At 44.0% G+C, this 16,913-nt stretch overlaps 2 protein-coding genes across 3 annotated transcripts in view; both read left to right on the top strand.

Moving 5' to 3' along the window:
- Palb2 (partner and localizer of BRCA2) overlaps positions 1-9,625 on the top strand; it is a 26,176-nt gene extending 16,551 nt beyond the window's left edge. Inside the window, exons 8-13 of the mRNA XM_029540200.1 lie at positions 711-796; positions 2,682-2,843; positions 3,780-3,896; positions 5,044-5,131; positions 6,233-6,381; positions 9,403-9,625. Coding sequence (XP_029396060.1) covers positions 711-796; positions 2,682-2,843; positions 3,780-3,896; positions 5,044-5,131; positions 6,233-6,381; positions 9,403-9,625 — 825 coding nt within the window. The remainder of the gene's footprint in view (positions 1-710; positions 797-2,681; positions 2,844-3,779; positions 3,897-5,043; positions 5,132-6,232; positions 6,382-9,402) is intronic.
- A 4,965-nt stretch (positions 9,626-14,590) lies between these two features.
- Positions 14,591-16,913, top strand: part of Ndufab1 (NADH:ubiquinone oxidoreductase subunit AB1) — a 14,597-nt gene continuing 12,274 nt past the window's right edge. Inside the window, exon 1 of one of the 2 annotated variants that reach the window (XM_021207679.2) lies at positions 14,591-14,795. In XM_021207679.2, coding sequence (XP_021063338.1) covers positions 14,628-14,795 — 168 coding nt within the window. In that variant the 5' untranslated portion in view covers positions 14,591-14,627. The remainder of the gene's footprint in view (positions 14,796-16,913) is intronic. The other variant, XM_021207672.2, reaches the window with a different exon arrangement.

Raw genomic sequence — 16,913 nt, 5'->3', positions numbered from 1 at the left:
TCAGAAATCTGCCTGCCTCTACCTCCCAAGTGCTGGGATTAAAGGCATGTGCCACCACCGCCCGGCTCCTAACCTAACTCTTAACACAGATTTCTATTTAATTGTTTATTTGGCAATGGGGGATGGGGAGGAATGATAGTGGTCTCATAGTGTAGCCTTCAGTTTGTGACCTCCACTATCTTAGCTTCCATAGTCCTGAACTTAGAGTTTCACAGTACCACATCCAGCTCATACAATTAGATCAGAGCTTGTAAGAAGGTTTTTCTGAGGGCCTGGGTGGAGTGGCACATGCCTTTAATCCCTGCACTTGGGAAGCATAGACAGACAGTGAGGTACACATGAGTTCAGGTCAGTCAGCAATATGTAGTGAGACACTATCTCAGAAGAAAAACCAGAAACCAAAACAAAACACCAAAAGGTTGTATGAGAGGCAGAAGAAAAATTTTCTGAATCTTCACCTTTCACACATAGTCCTAATACCATAAGAATTCAAGAGAATGTGATTAGCAGGCTCAGGCCTGTAATCCCAGCTACTCAGGAGGCTGAGGCAGGAAGATCACAGGTTCAGGGCCAATCCACACAACTTAATATGACCCTATCACAAAATAAAAAGTAAAAAGAAAGCTAGGAGTATCATAGGAGTGATACATTTTTTTTTCTGAAATATTCACGAAACTATAAGTGACTGAATATAATTTTCTTTTATGTAGGTTCCAGTATTACAAATAGTTCCAGTGCCTGATGTTTACAATCTTATATGTGTAGCTTTGGGAAGTTTGGAAATCAGAGAAATCAGGTATGCAGTTACTGAGAACTCCACATGTGCACTCTCTCACTCTGGAACTCCACCATCTTTTTTCTTTTCAGTTATTCTGAGTACACATTATAACTCACACTTCNTCACTCTGGAACTCCACCATCTTTTTTCTTTTCAGTTATTCTGAGTACACATTATAACTCACACTTCAGTATTAAAAGCAGGGCATCTTAAAAGAATCTGAGTTTCTGGTATGGAAAGATTGTCAGTGTTTAAGACTACTTGCTGCCCTTAAAGAGGATCTGGGTTGGGTTCCCAGTACCTACAATAGGTGGCACACAATTGCTTTCAACTCCAGTTCTAGGGAATCTCACACCCTTTCTTAATTAGGGTTTTACTGCTGTGAACAGACACCATGACCAAGGCAACTCTTCATAAGGGCAGCATTTAATTGGAGATGGCTTACAGGTTCAGAGATTCAGTCCATTACCATCAAGGCAGGAGCATGGCAGCATCTAAGCAGGCATGGTGCTGGAGGAGCTGAGATTCTACATTTTCATCTGAAGACTGCTAGCAGAATACTGACTTCTAGGATGAGGGCCCTAAAGCTCACACCCACAGTGACTTCCTCCAACAAGGCGACACCTACTCAAGCAGGGCCACACCTTCTAATAGTGTTACTCCCTGGAAAGAGCATATACAAACCATCACACACCCTCTTCTGGCCCCTCCTGGCACCTGCACATACATACTGTGCACATATACACTTAAGACACAACCATGAAATAAAATAAGTAAATCTTTTCTGAAAAAACATTAATTTAGGGCCAATCATGGTGACAAACTGTAATCCTAGAATTTGGGAGGCTGAAGTGGGAGGATTAAGAGTTCAAGGTCAGCATTACCCTTAGCTGTATCAGACCCTCAAGACCTGCATAAGAACCTCACTCAAAACACATGGAAAGGGTTGGAAAGGTGTGTCAGTAGTTACCAGTGCTTACTACCCTCAGAGAAGACCAACATGGAGCTCACAGGCATGACCATCTTCTGTTCTCTGTGGGCTCCTTTATGTGTGTTGAATACATAAGCTCATGAAGCCATGTACACATACATATAAAAATTTAAAAAAAAAATCTCAGAGGACTGGAAAGATGGCTTAGCAGTTAAGAGTGCATGCTGCTCTTACAGGAGGCCCCAGTTTCAGTTTTCAATACCCTTGTAGGGCAGCTTAACAACCACTTGTAACTCTAGCTTGAGGAGACTGACACCGTCTTCTGGCTTCTACAGACACTAGACTCATGTGCACATACCCACACACAGGCACCCAAATATATGTAATTGAAAATAAAAGTAATTTATTTTAATCATAGAAGAATTTGAATTTTGATACAGGCATTGTGGCACACTGATGGAGAGTTGTTCAGCCAGCCTGGGTTCCATGAATCTCTGTTTCAAAAATGTAATCGAGCTGAGCATGACAGCACATGCCTTTAATTCCTGTGCTTAGGAGACAGAGACAAGCAAATCTCTGAGTTTGAGGCCACTCTGGTCTACATAGCAACTTCAAAGCCTGCCAGAGCTATGTAGTGAGACCTTGTCTCAAAAAAAAAAAAAAAAAAAAAAATCTACTGCCTGGAGAGACGGCTTAGCTGTTCAGAACACAACACCCATAGAACAGTCCAGCTGCCCTTCAGACACCTGTAGTTCCAGCTCCAAGAGATTCTAGGCCTTTTAGGCTTCAGGTACCAGGATCCACATCCACATGTATGCCTACACTTACACACACACACAAAATAAAAAGTCATTAAAAATTGAAACCATGTGTAGACTGAAATCTATGACTGAAGTTGCTATTTAAAATGTATACTTTGTGCCTTATTGCCTGCTGCTTACTCCTGGCTCCTCGAATTTGTGTTTGGTGTAGGGCGTTACTGTGTTCTTCTGGTGATGAAAGTGAAAAGCAAGTTCTCCTGAAATCTGGAGATATAAAAGCTATGCTTGGCCTGACAAAGAGGAGACTAGTTAGTAGCACTGGGACCTTTTGCAATCAACAAATACAAATCATGACATTTGCTGAAGATGGAAGGTAAGAAAAGCATTGATTGGTCTTCACTGTTCTGTAAAAGAGGCATTTTACCTCGGGCTTCAGGGAAAGTGGATGCCTAGGAACCTGATGTTCGCTGCTGTGGGTGTGGTCGCAAGCATGGCCTTAATGCCACATTGCAGCCAGCAAACAGGTTGAAGAGGTGGAAGCCAGGGAAGCCAATCGAGAAGAGAGGCTCGGTAAATGTAGTTGGTTCTCTCTCTGGTTTTGTTTAGAATTGCTGTGTGTCTCTTGAATATTAGAAGAACCCTGTTCTATGTTGTCCATTGCTTCCTTTCCCGTCTAGATGCTAGCAACCTGCAAACATGCATTTCTACCTCTAAGCTGTTTCTCATGCTCTAGACCTGCATGCTTGTTTAATAGTCACTTCTCAGGTCCTTCAGGGTCAGCATGTGATAACCTGAACTAAAATGTTTTCTCCTTTTGTCATGTCCTATACTTTCCCAGTTTCTTTCATTTTAGTCCTGGGGATTAGACCCTGTTACTGGCTATACCTCAGTCTGTTTTCTTTACTGTTTTTTGTCCTTCCTCATAACAGAGGGGAGGGAGCTTATTTGTCATAATTAGCCCTGAGCCAACATGGCAATCTGAGCAAGAGTCCAGAGATAAGTCTTTTAGTTAACACTTCTGGTATTCATTGCTGGTTTGTTTGTTTGTTTTTAATTTCATTTAAAGTAAATAAAATAATTTAATAAAATAAAAGATTTTATGTATATGAGTGTTCCATCTGCATGTACACCTGCATGCCAGAAGGGGGCATCAGATGACATCATAGATGGTTTATGGGAATTGAACTCAGGGACTCTGGAAGAACAGCTCTCATTTAGTGTTGTTTTGTACATAGTCTAGTAATGTATAGAAGGACTACTTAGGAACTGTTTAGGTTCAAAAGTGATTTTCAGTGCTGTTTTAATACAGCAGCAAAGATGAACAGCTTTTGATGCCTCCCGATGAGACTGTACTGACTTTTGCTGAAGTCCAAGGGACGCAGGAAGCTCTGCTTGGTACTACCACTGTGAACAGCATTGTGATCTGGTAAGCTTTTGCTTTATATGTGAGTGTGCATCTGTTTCATAGTTGTGAAGGTTAGGTATGCTGGGCATGGGCAGAGTACGGTGCTATATACCTGTAATCCCATAAGCAGGAAGCTGAGGGGAGGGCTGATGGAGCCATACACAGCTGGATATGTGGAAAGAGAGAGAGGCTGCAGACATGACTGTGGTTTTCTCTTTTCCACTGTTAGAAGCTTTGTTCTTGTCTTGCCAAGAAAGTGAACCTAGGTAAGTGAAAAAGAACATCTTAGAAATGTTTCTAAGATGCAGAGTCAGGGGCTGGCTCAGCAGCTAAGAGCACTGACCTCTCTTCCAGAGGTCCTGAGTTCAATTCCCAGCAACTTGGTGGCTTACAACCATCTGTAACTCTAATTCCAAGGGATCTGATGTCTTCTGCCCTCCATGGGCACCAACCACATACATGGTGTACAGATATACATGCAGGCAAAACATCCATACTGCTACAAAATAAATATTCAGTAAATCTTACAGACAAGCAGGCAAGCATATGTGAATGTGTAAGTAAAGAGATTTAGGTGGCAATTGGGAAGACAAATCATAATAGTAAGTGGTATAAGTTGTAGCTGGCTGCATTCCCAGCACAGGAAGATGTTGGAAAATACTGAGTAGAATGTGAGGAGGTTATCCATAGGCTAAACTATTAGGTTCAATTTTTGACAAAATTAAGCTGCCATTACACTTTTAATTATTGGTGTCTAAGGTACTAGGCATGGTGGTGCATGTCCTTTATCTTAGCACTCAGGAGGTAGAGGCAGGTTGTTCTCTGTGAATGTGAGGCCAGCTTGGTCTGCATAAGGAGTTCTAGACCTAGTAAGAACTTATCTCAAACAAGAAAGTAGTAGTAGTAGTAGTGTATGAAGTGTGACTAACCAAAAGTACACTGTTCTGTCCCTTAGTAATTTCCTGTTATTACCTCCCAAAATAGTTGGTAACAAGAACATTCTATGAGAAGCAGACCTGTGGTGCAGGCCTGCCACACCAACACTGAGAGACTGTGGCTAGAGCAGCACAAGTTTGAGGCTCGCTTAGGCTACATAGTGACACCCTATCTTTAAAAGGAAAAGACGTACTGGAAGAACGTAATTTTCTCACTTACTTTGATGTCTAAGGAATTTAAAAACTGGCCAGCTCCTGAAGAAGATGCACATTGATGAGTCTTACCAGGCTTCGGTCTGTCACAGAGCCTATTCTGAGATGGTGAGTACTGACCCAGGGCTGTGTGGGGTTTATTTGTGTTCCCCATTGGTCTCTCCGCCCAGTGGGGGCAGTAACAGTGGCAGTCAGCACGTCCTCCTGTTACCTTTTCTTTCAACATTGGACGGCAGTGTGCTTTGACTTTGCTTTGCTTCCTTTTGTTTTGAGACAGGTTCCCTGTAGCCCAGGCTGGCCTGCGCCTGTCTGTGTACTGAGTAAGATGACCTTGAACTTACAATCCCCCTGTTTTTACCTCTCCAGTGCTGGGATTTCTAGCACAAGTCAGGCTGAGCTACATTCCCATTGACTGAGCTACATTCCTAGCCTGTTTGTTCTTTTTTGAGATTTATAAATAAAACTGTTAATGCAGAATGATTGCTTGTCGAATTTTATGCCTGTATGTCTTAAAGACCCACTTCCAAACTATGATTTTTGTCCTAAAAGTATTATCCCTGTTATCAAACTTGACACCTAACTACTTAACAAAGAAAAAGGGAAAAGAAATCACGATATAGCCCTGATTGGTCTAGAACTCAGTATGTAGCTCAGGCTATGACAAAATCTTGAGCCTAGCTTTTGTAATCTGTTATGAAGGTTGAATCTATTTCTAGAATGTACCTGTTTGTTTGTTTGATTCCATTTAAGTAATTAGCATATTTAGTGTATACCAATTACTCCTACTCACTTTACCTTCAAAGCAGGGGGAGGTCTTACTTGGCTTTTTCCATACAAACCACAGACAATGGTTCCTTTGTGTCACTTTATGGGAATTCTGAGGTTTAGTTTATAAATGAGTATTTCTAATCTGAGGTTCCTTGTACACGTCTCTATGACATCCATCCTTGTACCAGCCTTTTCCCAGGGATGGCACAAGGTGTATCTAAAGTATAGGAACCTGAGGAGTCTGCTGGACTCATGACCATCAGGCCTGGCGAGGATCCAGAAGCTAGGTGTGGCGGTCACCTCAGCTGCTGCTGTGTGAAGGGAAGGCAGCAGTTGTATCCTGCGTGTTGAAGAATCTGTGATCGTTCCTTCTGCACTGGTTTTGTCACCACCACCAACATACTCCTGATGGCCGGGTGGTTATTTTTTCTCCTGCAACAGGGGCTCCTGTTTGTTGTTGTGAGTCATCCTTGTGCCAAAGAGAGCCAGGCCTTTGGAAGCCCCGTGTTTCAGCTGCTGGTGATTAACCCTAAGACAGCCCGGAGTGTGTGTGTCCTGCTGTGTTCCCTTCCTCAGGGGCAGGCTGGAAGGTGAGTGTGTGTGTGTGACTGCTCTTCTAAGGGTGAGGTGATTCTGAAGGCGCTATGCTGGGTACTTTTGTGTCACTAAAGTCTATAGAAAACATGAGATGCTAAAGGCTATTGTGTTACAGAGGTTACTCACTGGAGGTTTTTTTGGGTTTTGTTTTATAGAAAACATTCTGGAACTCCGAGATTCCTGCCTCTGCCTCCCAGTGCTCAGATTAAAGCCACCACCACCTGGCTTAAAATATTTTTTTTTAAATTTTTTTTTTAAAGATTTATTTATTTATTATATGTAAGTACACTGTAGTTGTTTTCAGACACTCCAGAAGAGGGCATCAGATCTTGTTATGGATGGTTGTGAGCCACCATGTGGTTGCTGGGATTTGAACTCTGGACCTTCGGAAGAGCAGTAGGGTGCTCTTACCCACTGAGCCATCTCACCAGCCCTAAAATATTTTCTTAAGGGGCTGGAGAGATGGCTCAGTGGTTAAGAGCACTGACTGCTCTTCCGGTGGACCTGAGTTCAATTCCCAGCAACCACATGGTGGTTCACAAACATCTATAATAGGATCCTATGTCCTCTTCTGGTGTGTCTGAAGACAGCTACAGTGTATTCATATAAATAAAATAAATCTTTTTTAAAAAATTTTTTTCTTAAAACATTTTTATTGCTTTAAATTGCTTAAAGTATGTGTAGAAGAGTGCAGGTGACTGGGAAGGACAGAGGTTTTGGATCCCTAGAGCTGGAGCTACAGGCATTTATGAGTCACCTGATAAGGGGGCTGGAAACTGAACTCAGGCCCTCTTCAAGAGCAGCTACTGAACTGTCTCTTCAGCACCCTAAAGACATTTTCTTCAAGGAAAAAAGAGGATCTAAATATATAGAGGGATGGCTCACGAGTAATCGGTGCATGGTTACTACTGCAGAGGACCATGTTAGACAACTCATAACTGATGACAGCTCCAAAGGGTGTTTCTGGCCTCTGTGGACACCAGTGGTCACACGCACATACCTACACACAGACACATAATTAAAAACAAGTATTTTTTTAAAAGACTAAAGACCTTTTACATGAGCCAGGTGTGGTGCTATGGGGCTGCTTTGCAGCAGCTGACTATGATTCGCCTCGTGCTCTGGCAGAGGCATGGGCTTGCCAGCGGTTTCTCCCAAGTGTGTGATGTTTAGAATTCTGGGGTCTTGTCAGAGGATATAGAAATGTCCTGAGAGAAGGGGCTGGTGGGCCCGTGGGTGGGTGGATGCTGTTGGTTGCAGTTGGTCAAGTAGTCAAGTGTGAAAAGCTGAAAAGAAATTAGATATCTTAATTGAGAAGATCAAACTTGCCCCTATGTGCTCGATGTCCCTAGTCAGCAGGAAGTAGTCTGATGATAACATCGCCCCTTTCCTTTCCCCTCTATCTCCTCCCTAGTGCTGGGAGGTGAAAGGGAAGAAGAGGATTGGTGAAGGGTGGAAGGAGAGACCCCACAAAGTAGCCCACGGTCCAGTTAGAGGCTCGAAGATGTCAAGATTCCCTGGAATTGGAGCTGGGGTGGCTGTAAGCTGCCATGTGGGTGTTGGGAATCAAACCATATTCCTCTGGAAGAGCAGCCCACGGAGTGCTCTTAACTGCAGACCACCTCTCAACCCCCACACCTTCAAGCTTTTTAATATACCTCTCCATCATCTTCACAGTAGCGCCATGAAGCAAATGTCTTACTATCCTCATCTATTGAGAAGGTTAATTTGCTCAGGGCCACACAACACTTGTCTTTGGAATTTAAGCCAGGCGCAGACTACAGAGCCTTTACTTTTTGGTTTGGCTTTTTGCTTACTTTTTACATTTTTTAAGTGAGTGTGGAGGTCTGAGGACAACTTGTGGTAACCAGTTCTCTCCTTTTCACCACGAGGGCTCCATAGGTCAAATACACATAAACACATAGACAATAAATAGGTCAATGTCTTTTTTTCCTTTTCTTTTTTTTTTGGTTTTTCAAGACAGGGTTTCTCTGTATATCCCTGGCTGTCCTGGAACTCACTCTGTAGACCAGGCTGGCCTTGAACACAGAAATCCACCTGCCTCTGCTTCCCGAGTGCTGGGATTAAAGGCGTGTGCCACCACGCCCGGCTTTTTTTTTTTTTTTTTAGAAAAAAAGTAAGAAAAGATTGGGACTATAATTGAATGGTAGAATGTGGCATGGTGTTATTCTTGTGGGTTCTAGGGATTTCCTAAAGCTGCCAAAAAATGAGGCAGCCTCAGGAATTTGGGGGAGTGTGTTTGCTGTGCTTCAGGTGAAATTTGGATAGTTGTGACAAGCTTGGGTGATAAGTTTCCAGGCAAGTTTTCAGGACTAGAGTCTTACAGAGAGATGAGAGGGAGAGGGGAGGGAAGAGGGAGCAGACAGAGACAGATGGACAGAGAAAGAGAGACAGAGCCAGGCAGTGGTGGCGCACACCTTTAATCCCAGCATTTGGGAGGCTGAGGCAGGCAGACTTCTGAGTTCCAGGCCAACCTGATTTACAGAGTGAGTTCCAGGACAGCCGGGGCTACACAGAGAAACCCTGTCTCGAAAAAACCAAAATGACAGACAGACAGATAGACAAGCAGAGCAAGGTCCCTCAGGTTGACTGAGTGTGGCTAGCAGGGAGAGGGGAGGGAGCATGTGTGGGCCAGTGCTGGGCAGGGTAAGATGCAGCCTCGGGGCTGCTCTGTCTGGGCCAGCAGTCCTCTTGTCCAGGCAGTCACAGTGGCTGCAAGCTTGGTTTTGGCTGATTCTTGAAAGCATTTTTTCCCCCCTTCAAGCTTTAAATTTAGTGTTACATGTAAGTAATTAATTAATATATTTTGTTGGAGGCATGTGTCATGGCAAGTGTATGATAGCCAGAAATCTTTCAGTAGTCACTTTTCTCCCATCATGTGGGTCCTGGAGAGTAAACATGGGTGTTTAGTGAAGTGCCTTTCCTGTGGAGCCATGAGTCCTTCTTGAAGCCTTTGATGTGAAATCTGAATTGTCTCTTCTTCTTCGTCTCAGGTTCCTAGAAGGGGATGTGAAAGATCATGTCGCAGCAGCAGTCCTGACTTCTGGGACAATTGCCATTTGGGATTTGCTTCTGGGTCACTGCACGGCTCTCCTCCCACCTGTCAATGACCAGAGTTGGTCTTTGGTTAAATGGTCGGGTACAGATTCTCACTTGCTAGCTGGACAAAAGGATGGAAATATATTTATATACCGCTACTTTTTAAGAGGCAAATAGTTTGGTTTGTTTTTGTTGTTTTTGTTTTTTTAAGAATACAATATCTGAGCCGGGTGTGGTGGCCCACACCTTTAATCCCAGCAAAGGCAGGCAGATTTCTGAGTTTGAGGCCAGCCTAGTCTACAAAGTGAGCTCCAGGACAGCCAGAGCTGCACAGAGAAACCCTGTCTCGAAAAAAAAAAAAACAAAACAAACAAAAAAAAAAGAATACAATATCTGAATGACATTTAACGTGATTACTTGAATGTATTTCTCACAAACTTAATTTTCTTCTGATAGTGATACTACTGACTGAACATTTGTTTATACTTACTTTCAGGTTAGTGGTTTTAAGTCATTCTTTGCACATTTCCTATTATAGCTGTACATAAGAAGTGAATGTTAATAAATATTTATTTTGATACATTCTGCTTGGCTTGTTCTATTTTTTCTAGTCTGTTCATATCAATTCAAAAATAAGAAATACTTACAAGGCTGGTGTATTAGTCAGGGTTCTCTAGAGTCACAGAACTTATGGGTAGCCTCTATATAGTAAAGGAATTTGTTGATGACTTACAGTCTGTAGTCCAACTCCCAACAATGGTCAGCACCAGCTGTAAATGGAAGTCCAAAAATCTAGCCGTTGCTCAGTCCCAAAGGCAAGCAGGTGAGGAAGAGAGCCTTCCTTCTTCCAATGTCCTTATGTAGCCTTCAGCAGAAGGTGTAGCCCGGATTAAAGGTGTGAGCACCACACCTTTAATCCCAGATGACCTTGAATTCGGAGATCTCCCTGTCTTAATTTTCTAGAATTCATAGCCACTATGCCTCAAGATCTTCATGCCAAGATCCAGGTCAGAAACTTGTGTCTCCCAGCCTCAAGATCAGGATCAGTGTGAGCCTTCCAATTCTGGATTGTAACTCATTCCAGATATAGTCAAATTGACAACCAGGAATAGCCACTATGGCTGGGGAGATTGCTCCTTCAGTAAAATGCTTGCGTGTACCTGACTTTAGTTATCAGTGGAAAATGGCATAGTGACACAGTTGTTATCCTAGCACTGGGAAGGCAAAGACAGCTAGGGCTCTAGGGCATACTGGTCACCCAGGCTAACCTGATTGGCAGGATATAGGCCAGTGAAAGACCCTGTCTCGAAAAGAAAAAGGGAGATGATACCTGAGGTTGTTCTCTAGCCTCATGTGCACTGGTGCATGTATAGTACACATATACTAAGGCTACTTAGTCAACTAGAATCGATAATATTTGCACAATAAGAATATTTCATAGCTCTTAATGCTATATACTTTTTGTTTAAGTATTTTTAATTTATGTACACAATGCATTTTGATTATATTGAATCTCTTATTCATTTTGTTTTTACTTTGTGTGTGTGTGCGCGCATGTGTGTGTATGTATGCACTTACTGCAGTATACTTGTGGAAATCAGGGGACAGCTTACAGTGGTTCTTTCCTTTCACCATGTGCACCATACCCTCGACCTTTTAAGTTAAACATAATAAACCTCTAATCCCAGCACTCGGGACGCAGAGGCAGGCAGATTTCTGAGTTCCAGGCCAGCCTGGTCTACAAAGTGAGTTCCAGGACAGCCAGGGCTATACAGAGAAACCCTGTCTTGAAAAACCAAAAAAAAAGGTTGAGGGTAAACATGTAGAGAGCAAAAGAGGCCTTGTGCACACAGATAAGCACTGGGAAAATTAAACACATAGCTTACCTTTTCCATGGAATGAGGTGTGTAGCTGGTTCTTCCTAGAAGGCCAGGAATGATGTAGTTTTACAACCTGGTGATGCTTTGCCACCTGATAAGATAGACTCTGCCTGTATCTCTCAGAATTCACTGTATTACTCATCCTAGACTCTTTCCTCCTTGTTCTTTTGTTTGTTTGTTTTTTGTTGTTGTTGTTTTGTTCTGATTTGTTTTGACTTTTTGAGACAGGATATCTCTGTGTAGTCCGGCTGTACTGGAACTCACTCTGTAGACCAGGCTGGCCTTGAACTCAGAAATCTGCCTGCCTCTGCCTCCCAAGTACTGGGATTAAAGGCATGTGCCAACACTGCCAGGCTCCTCCTTGCTCTTGAGCATTGCTTTTAGACCACAGAACATCCTTATAGGTTATGTCACTTGTGCTTACAACAGTCTAAGTGGCTTCTAAGTTATCTTAGGGCCAGGCCAATCATTCTCACAGACCTCAGTCAAGACCCCTAGATCCTTGCCAGGATTTCAAATACTAGATAACTTTAACAAAATCTAGGAGTTGGATAGAAGGAAATATACAGGCCATGCAGTGGTCCATGCCTTAGCTAAGGTTCCCGGCCATAGCATCACATGGCCCAATAAACCATTTCCACTCCTGACAGGAAAGGTCAGGATCTTTGGTTGATGGCAGTTATTGTAGGCTGAAATCTTCACAATACTATGACCCTTCCTCCCAATTGTTTTTCCTTAATTACTCCCAATTTTTTTAATGCTCATAATCTTTAAACAAGAGACTAATAACAGATCTCACAGATATCCAGTAGTCAGGCTACATTAACTGTGTGCTGAGTGAATTCCAAAAATTATTACACTAGTTGCTAGAAGAAGGCCTCTTTGGAAAGTAGTCAAATAAAGCCTGAGGTGGATGTTAATCCAAGTGACTAGTCCTCAGGAGACACTGTTTTACCCAGTAGCACAGCTGAGACACAGTAAACAAAGACACTGAGGAATGTTATCAGTGAGCTCCTCCACATATATTCACATGGAGGTTGGCCCATTCTTTTTTTTTTAAAAAAAATTTATTTGTTTATTATATGTAAGTACACTGTAGCTATCTTCAGACACTCCAGAAGAGGGAGTCAGATCTCATTACAGATGGTTGTGAGCCACCATGTGGTTGCTGGGATTTGAACTCAGTACCTTCGGAAGAACAGTTGGGTGCTCTTACCCACTGAGCCATCTCACCAGCATCACCAGCCCAGGTTGGCCCATTCTTAATCATACTTTTATCCTGAAACAGACTTCTGAGCATGCTCAGTTTACTTTTTTTTTTTTTTTTTTTTTTTTTTTTTTTTTGAAACAGGGTTTTTTTTTTTTTTTTTTGGTATTTCGAGACAGGGTTTCTCTGTATATTCCTGGCTGTCCTGGAATTCACTCTGTAGACCAGGCTGGTCTCGAACTCAGAAATCGGCCTGCCTCTGCCTCCTGAGTGCTGGGATTAAAGGCGTGGGCCACCACATCCGGCACATGCTCAGTTTAAATCATTTAAGAAGATACTAGGCGTGGCGCACGCCTTTAATCCCAGCACTTGGGAGGCAGAGGCAGGTGGATTTCTGGGTTCGAGGCCAGCCTGGTCTACAGAGTGAGTTCCAGGACAGCCAAGGCTACACAGAGAAACCCTGTCTCAAAAAAAAAAGATACTAGGCACATTTTTAGGTTATGGGGTACGAGTTTATGAGATTGAGGGGGATGAACAGGACCACTTCTAGGCATGTTCAACTTATACCAAAAGTCTTAGCTGAAAACAAAGGAAAGGACACTTTGAAGGCATGTTAGTGTAGGAGTTTGCACTTTGGTGTCTGCCAACTTAGTGTCTAGTTGGTGTGTCATCACTTGTCCATTTGTATTCAGATTCCAAAGTGTCAAAATGAATTTTTACCTGCAAAGCTGTAAGTAGCCTACCTAATCTGTAATATACACACATTGTCCAGTTTTGATTTTTGCTGTACTACAGATTGAACCTAGAACTTGGGCCATGCTAGACAATTCCCTACATCCATGCATTATCAAAATTTAAAATATGTACTGTTGTACTTCAACATTTCCTCATCTTCAGTAGGCACACAGAGTTTGGGAGGTTTGTCGGGGGTGGTTGGGTTATTTGTTTGTTTATCTATTTTGAGACAGGACCTTGCTATATAGTCTAGGCTACCACCATCAGATGATCCTCCTGCCTCAGCCTCTGGAGCTGGGAATGTGGATGTGACAGTCACACCTACTTGGCTACTAGTCTTAAATCTCACACTCATAACTTGTACTGAGTTTTCACTGAAACAAACAAACAAAAATCTTAGTGCTACGGGAGAATCGTGGCATATTTTATTTTTCTGAGATAGGGTTTCACTATGTAGCCCTGGCTGGCTTGGAACTTGCAGTGTAAACCAGGGTGTCCTTGAACTCTCAGAGATCCTCCTGTCTGCAGAGTGATGGTATTAATGACGTTTGCCACTATGCCATGATCCCCACCCAACACTTTTTTTTTTTTTTGACTGAAAATGATGCAGTTTTAATATGCCATTCTGCAGAAAGGGACACCAGCACAAAGAAAAGGCAAAAATTACCGTCGGTTTGATTTTGCCGAAGGCAGTGGTCTTTTGAACCCCTGAAATTCCTGCCCATAGGCTAGACATTATAAGATTCACAATCTAGCATATTCCCCTCTCAAATTCCCTATCCTTTTTATTTAGGAGGAAAAGCCTTATTTAATGAATTAATTTGAGGCTTGAGAGTGCCCCGTTCGCTGATTGTGGGCTAATCCATATCGTTGATTGCCTAAAACTTCTTTCTTTTTATTTACTTATTTTTCACTTATTCACTTTACCTCCCCCGTCACTGCCCCCTCCCGGTCAGCCCCTCCCTCAATCCTCCCCCCCTCCCCCTCCCCCTCCCCTTCTCTGAGCGGGTGGGGACCCCCTTGGGTACCTCGCTACCCTTGCACTTCAAGTCTCGGCGAGGCTAGGCGCTTCCTCTCCCACTGAAAGCCAACAATATCTTTCAGAACTTTGGGAGAAGAAACAAGTCGGTTTCTTTTTGAGTCAGTGACAGTGTTTAGGGTTAGATGGCTTTCGTGCAGTTGCACCACAGCAGCCCTTGTCCTCCAAAAGGAGGTGGGTGCAGCGCGGCTGGGAGCCGCCAGGGTCCGCCCGCGGCCGCGCAGTCCTCAAGCGCCGCTCTGTACGTCGCCGGCGTACGGCGCTAGCGGCGGCCTCGGCGGGAGGCCGCGGCGCAGTGCATCCTGGGTTGGCGTAGCCATGGCGTCTCGTGTCCTCTGCGCCTGTGTCCGCCGTCTGCCCTCGGCCTTCGCGCCGCTGCCCCGGCTTCCCACGTTGGCCCTGGCCCGGCCGCTCAGCACCACTCTGTGCCCTGAGGGAATCCGGAGGAGACCCGGGGCTCTGCAGCCGGCCTTGGCGCTCGCGCAGGTGACTTGCGGTGACTTTGCCGGGGTAGTCAGGGGTCAGGGCCCCGGGCCGTCCGGGCTGGGGAAGGGGCTCCAGCCAGCTGCACAGAACCTGCAGGGGTGATGGGTTACACGGCTAGCCCCACTGCCTGACGGGTTTTGGTTGACTCCTGTCGCGAAGCCGAGTGTCTTATGATTAGAGCACAGGACTTTGACCCAGTCTTGACTGAAGAACAAAATTGGACACCAGCTCTCATCCTTGCGGAGTGGCAATGAAGTTTGGGTGAGAGATCGAGCAGAGCACCTACTGCAGTTGGCAATTACTGTGGTCACTGCAAGGAAGTGCACAAGAGGAAAGCCACTTGCCAAAATAACCCTCTCCAGAGTATTCTCTAGGTTCCTAGAGTTCTATTGTAATTTTCCCCTTGTGGCACCTTTTGTCTGTGAGCCTTCTGGAAGTGAGGATAGGAAACAAGTCCTGTGTAGTTTGCATATTTGATGAAACCGGTGTGGGGCTTAAACTCGGTGAGGACGTCACTTTCGACCCTAGATGCCCAACAGAAGACCCTAACTAGCCCTCTTCCCGCTCCCCTTCTGACTTATTCCGCTGGGATCAAGCGGCGTGTTAAGTTCCCAGTGTGCATGCAAGATTAGGAACTACTGTAGTAGACTTTGGGCCAAGTCGAAGAACCCTTTTTCACACTCAGTGACCTTCCTGAAGAAGTGGTTCAGTCACACTTGCACGCTACAAGAAGAAATCGGATCTACATCCAGTGTTGAGATTCACTGACTGTGTAGTAGGTAGGCAGGCCATTGTCCCATTGGCTAGATCAAAAGGTTGGCATTATAAAAGTGTTACAAGGGCAGTAACGTTGCTGTGCCTAGGATCTAGAGATCAATTTCAGATTAAGCTAAAATGTGATCTTCTGTTCTTACAACATTGCTCCTCAGCAATTGCACACAGATCATTCAATAGATCTATAAAGTATTTTCGTGGGCTTTCTAGATGGGGTCCTGGGACCATGCTTTGAACAGGTGGAGCTCTCTCTGTCTGATTTATACAAATAGTAGAGGAACTGCTTTATGCTTACAGAATGGTTTTGGTTAAGTTTATTCACAGATGTGGAGGCACAGTTGTTTGCAAAATATTTTAGGTTTGTTATTGGGCTGTAGAGGTCCTCTGCAGTCAGAAAGCAGCCAGTAAGCAAGCTTTGTTAAAGGGATAAGAAACCTTTTCTCTGAATCACCCAGCTTAGATGAGTGAAATAAATTGGCTTGCAAGTTTACAGAATATGGAGAGTCGAACAAGGGAGAGTTTTGAAGAGGCATGGGTTTATCTCAAACAGCTGTGTTTGAGGTGCCTCATTTCCAGAGGTTTGCAGTGGGCAGGTGACAGGCATGGCCTTGAAAGCTTTTTTCATAAACAGAGGACAAAGAGGACCAAGATGGACTCTGATGGTAACTCATCAGGATCAAGCCAGCTTACAGTCACTGCACATAGTACCATCTTTGGTGCTTAGAGATGATTTATGTCACATGTGAGTCTGGGGAAGAACATTACTGCGACAGCCAGTTTTGACCACACGGGGAAGGTGCTTTTCTAACAGTAGACCTCTGGCAGGAGAGGTAATGCAGGAGAACCTGGGGCAGGATACCTAACCATCCTGTGTCAGTTTCTTTGTAAAAGGTGTGTACAGTGCTTATATATATCTTTGGGCATACACCTGGCCCTGTAGGAACCTACCAGTGATGCCTGGTGAGCTACTGACACCTAGTGGCCTACATAAGTAACTGCATACCCATAGACACTCCCAGCCACTTTTCTCAAGGCCTGTTCTCAGCACTGTTTCTTCTTCTCTTCCATGTTAATTCCACTTCATACCAGCCCTCTGTTTTTTGTGTCTGTTGTCTTTGAGACGATCTCACTTTATCTCAGGCTATCCTTGGAACTCAGGTTGGTGAGAATATGTTACTCTGCCTTACCCTCCCAAGTACTAGGACTGCAGCCCTGAACCACCATGTCTTATTAGGATTTTTTTTTTTTTTTCTTTTTGGTTTTTCCAGACAGGGTTTCTCTGTGTACCCCTGGCTGTCCTGGAACTCACTTTGTAGACCAGGCTGGCCTCGAACTCAGAAATCC

This window comes from Mus pahari, chromosome 1 (assembly GCF_900095145.1).
Source record: "Mus pahari chromosome 1, PAHARI_EIJ_v1.1, whole genome shotgun sequence".
Classification (NCBI taxonomy): Eukaryota; Metazoa; Chordata; class Mammalia; order Rodentia; family Muridae; genus Mus; species Mus pahari.
Note: the sequence above shows the minus strand (reverse complement) of the source record. Positions and strands in the feature narration are given on the sequence as shown.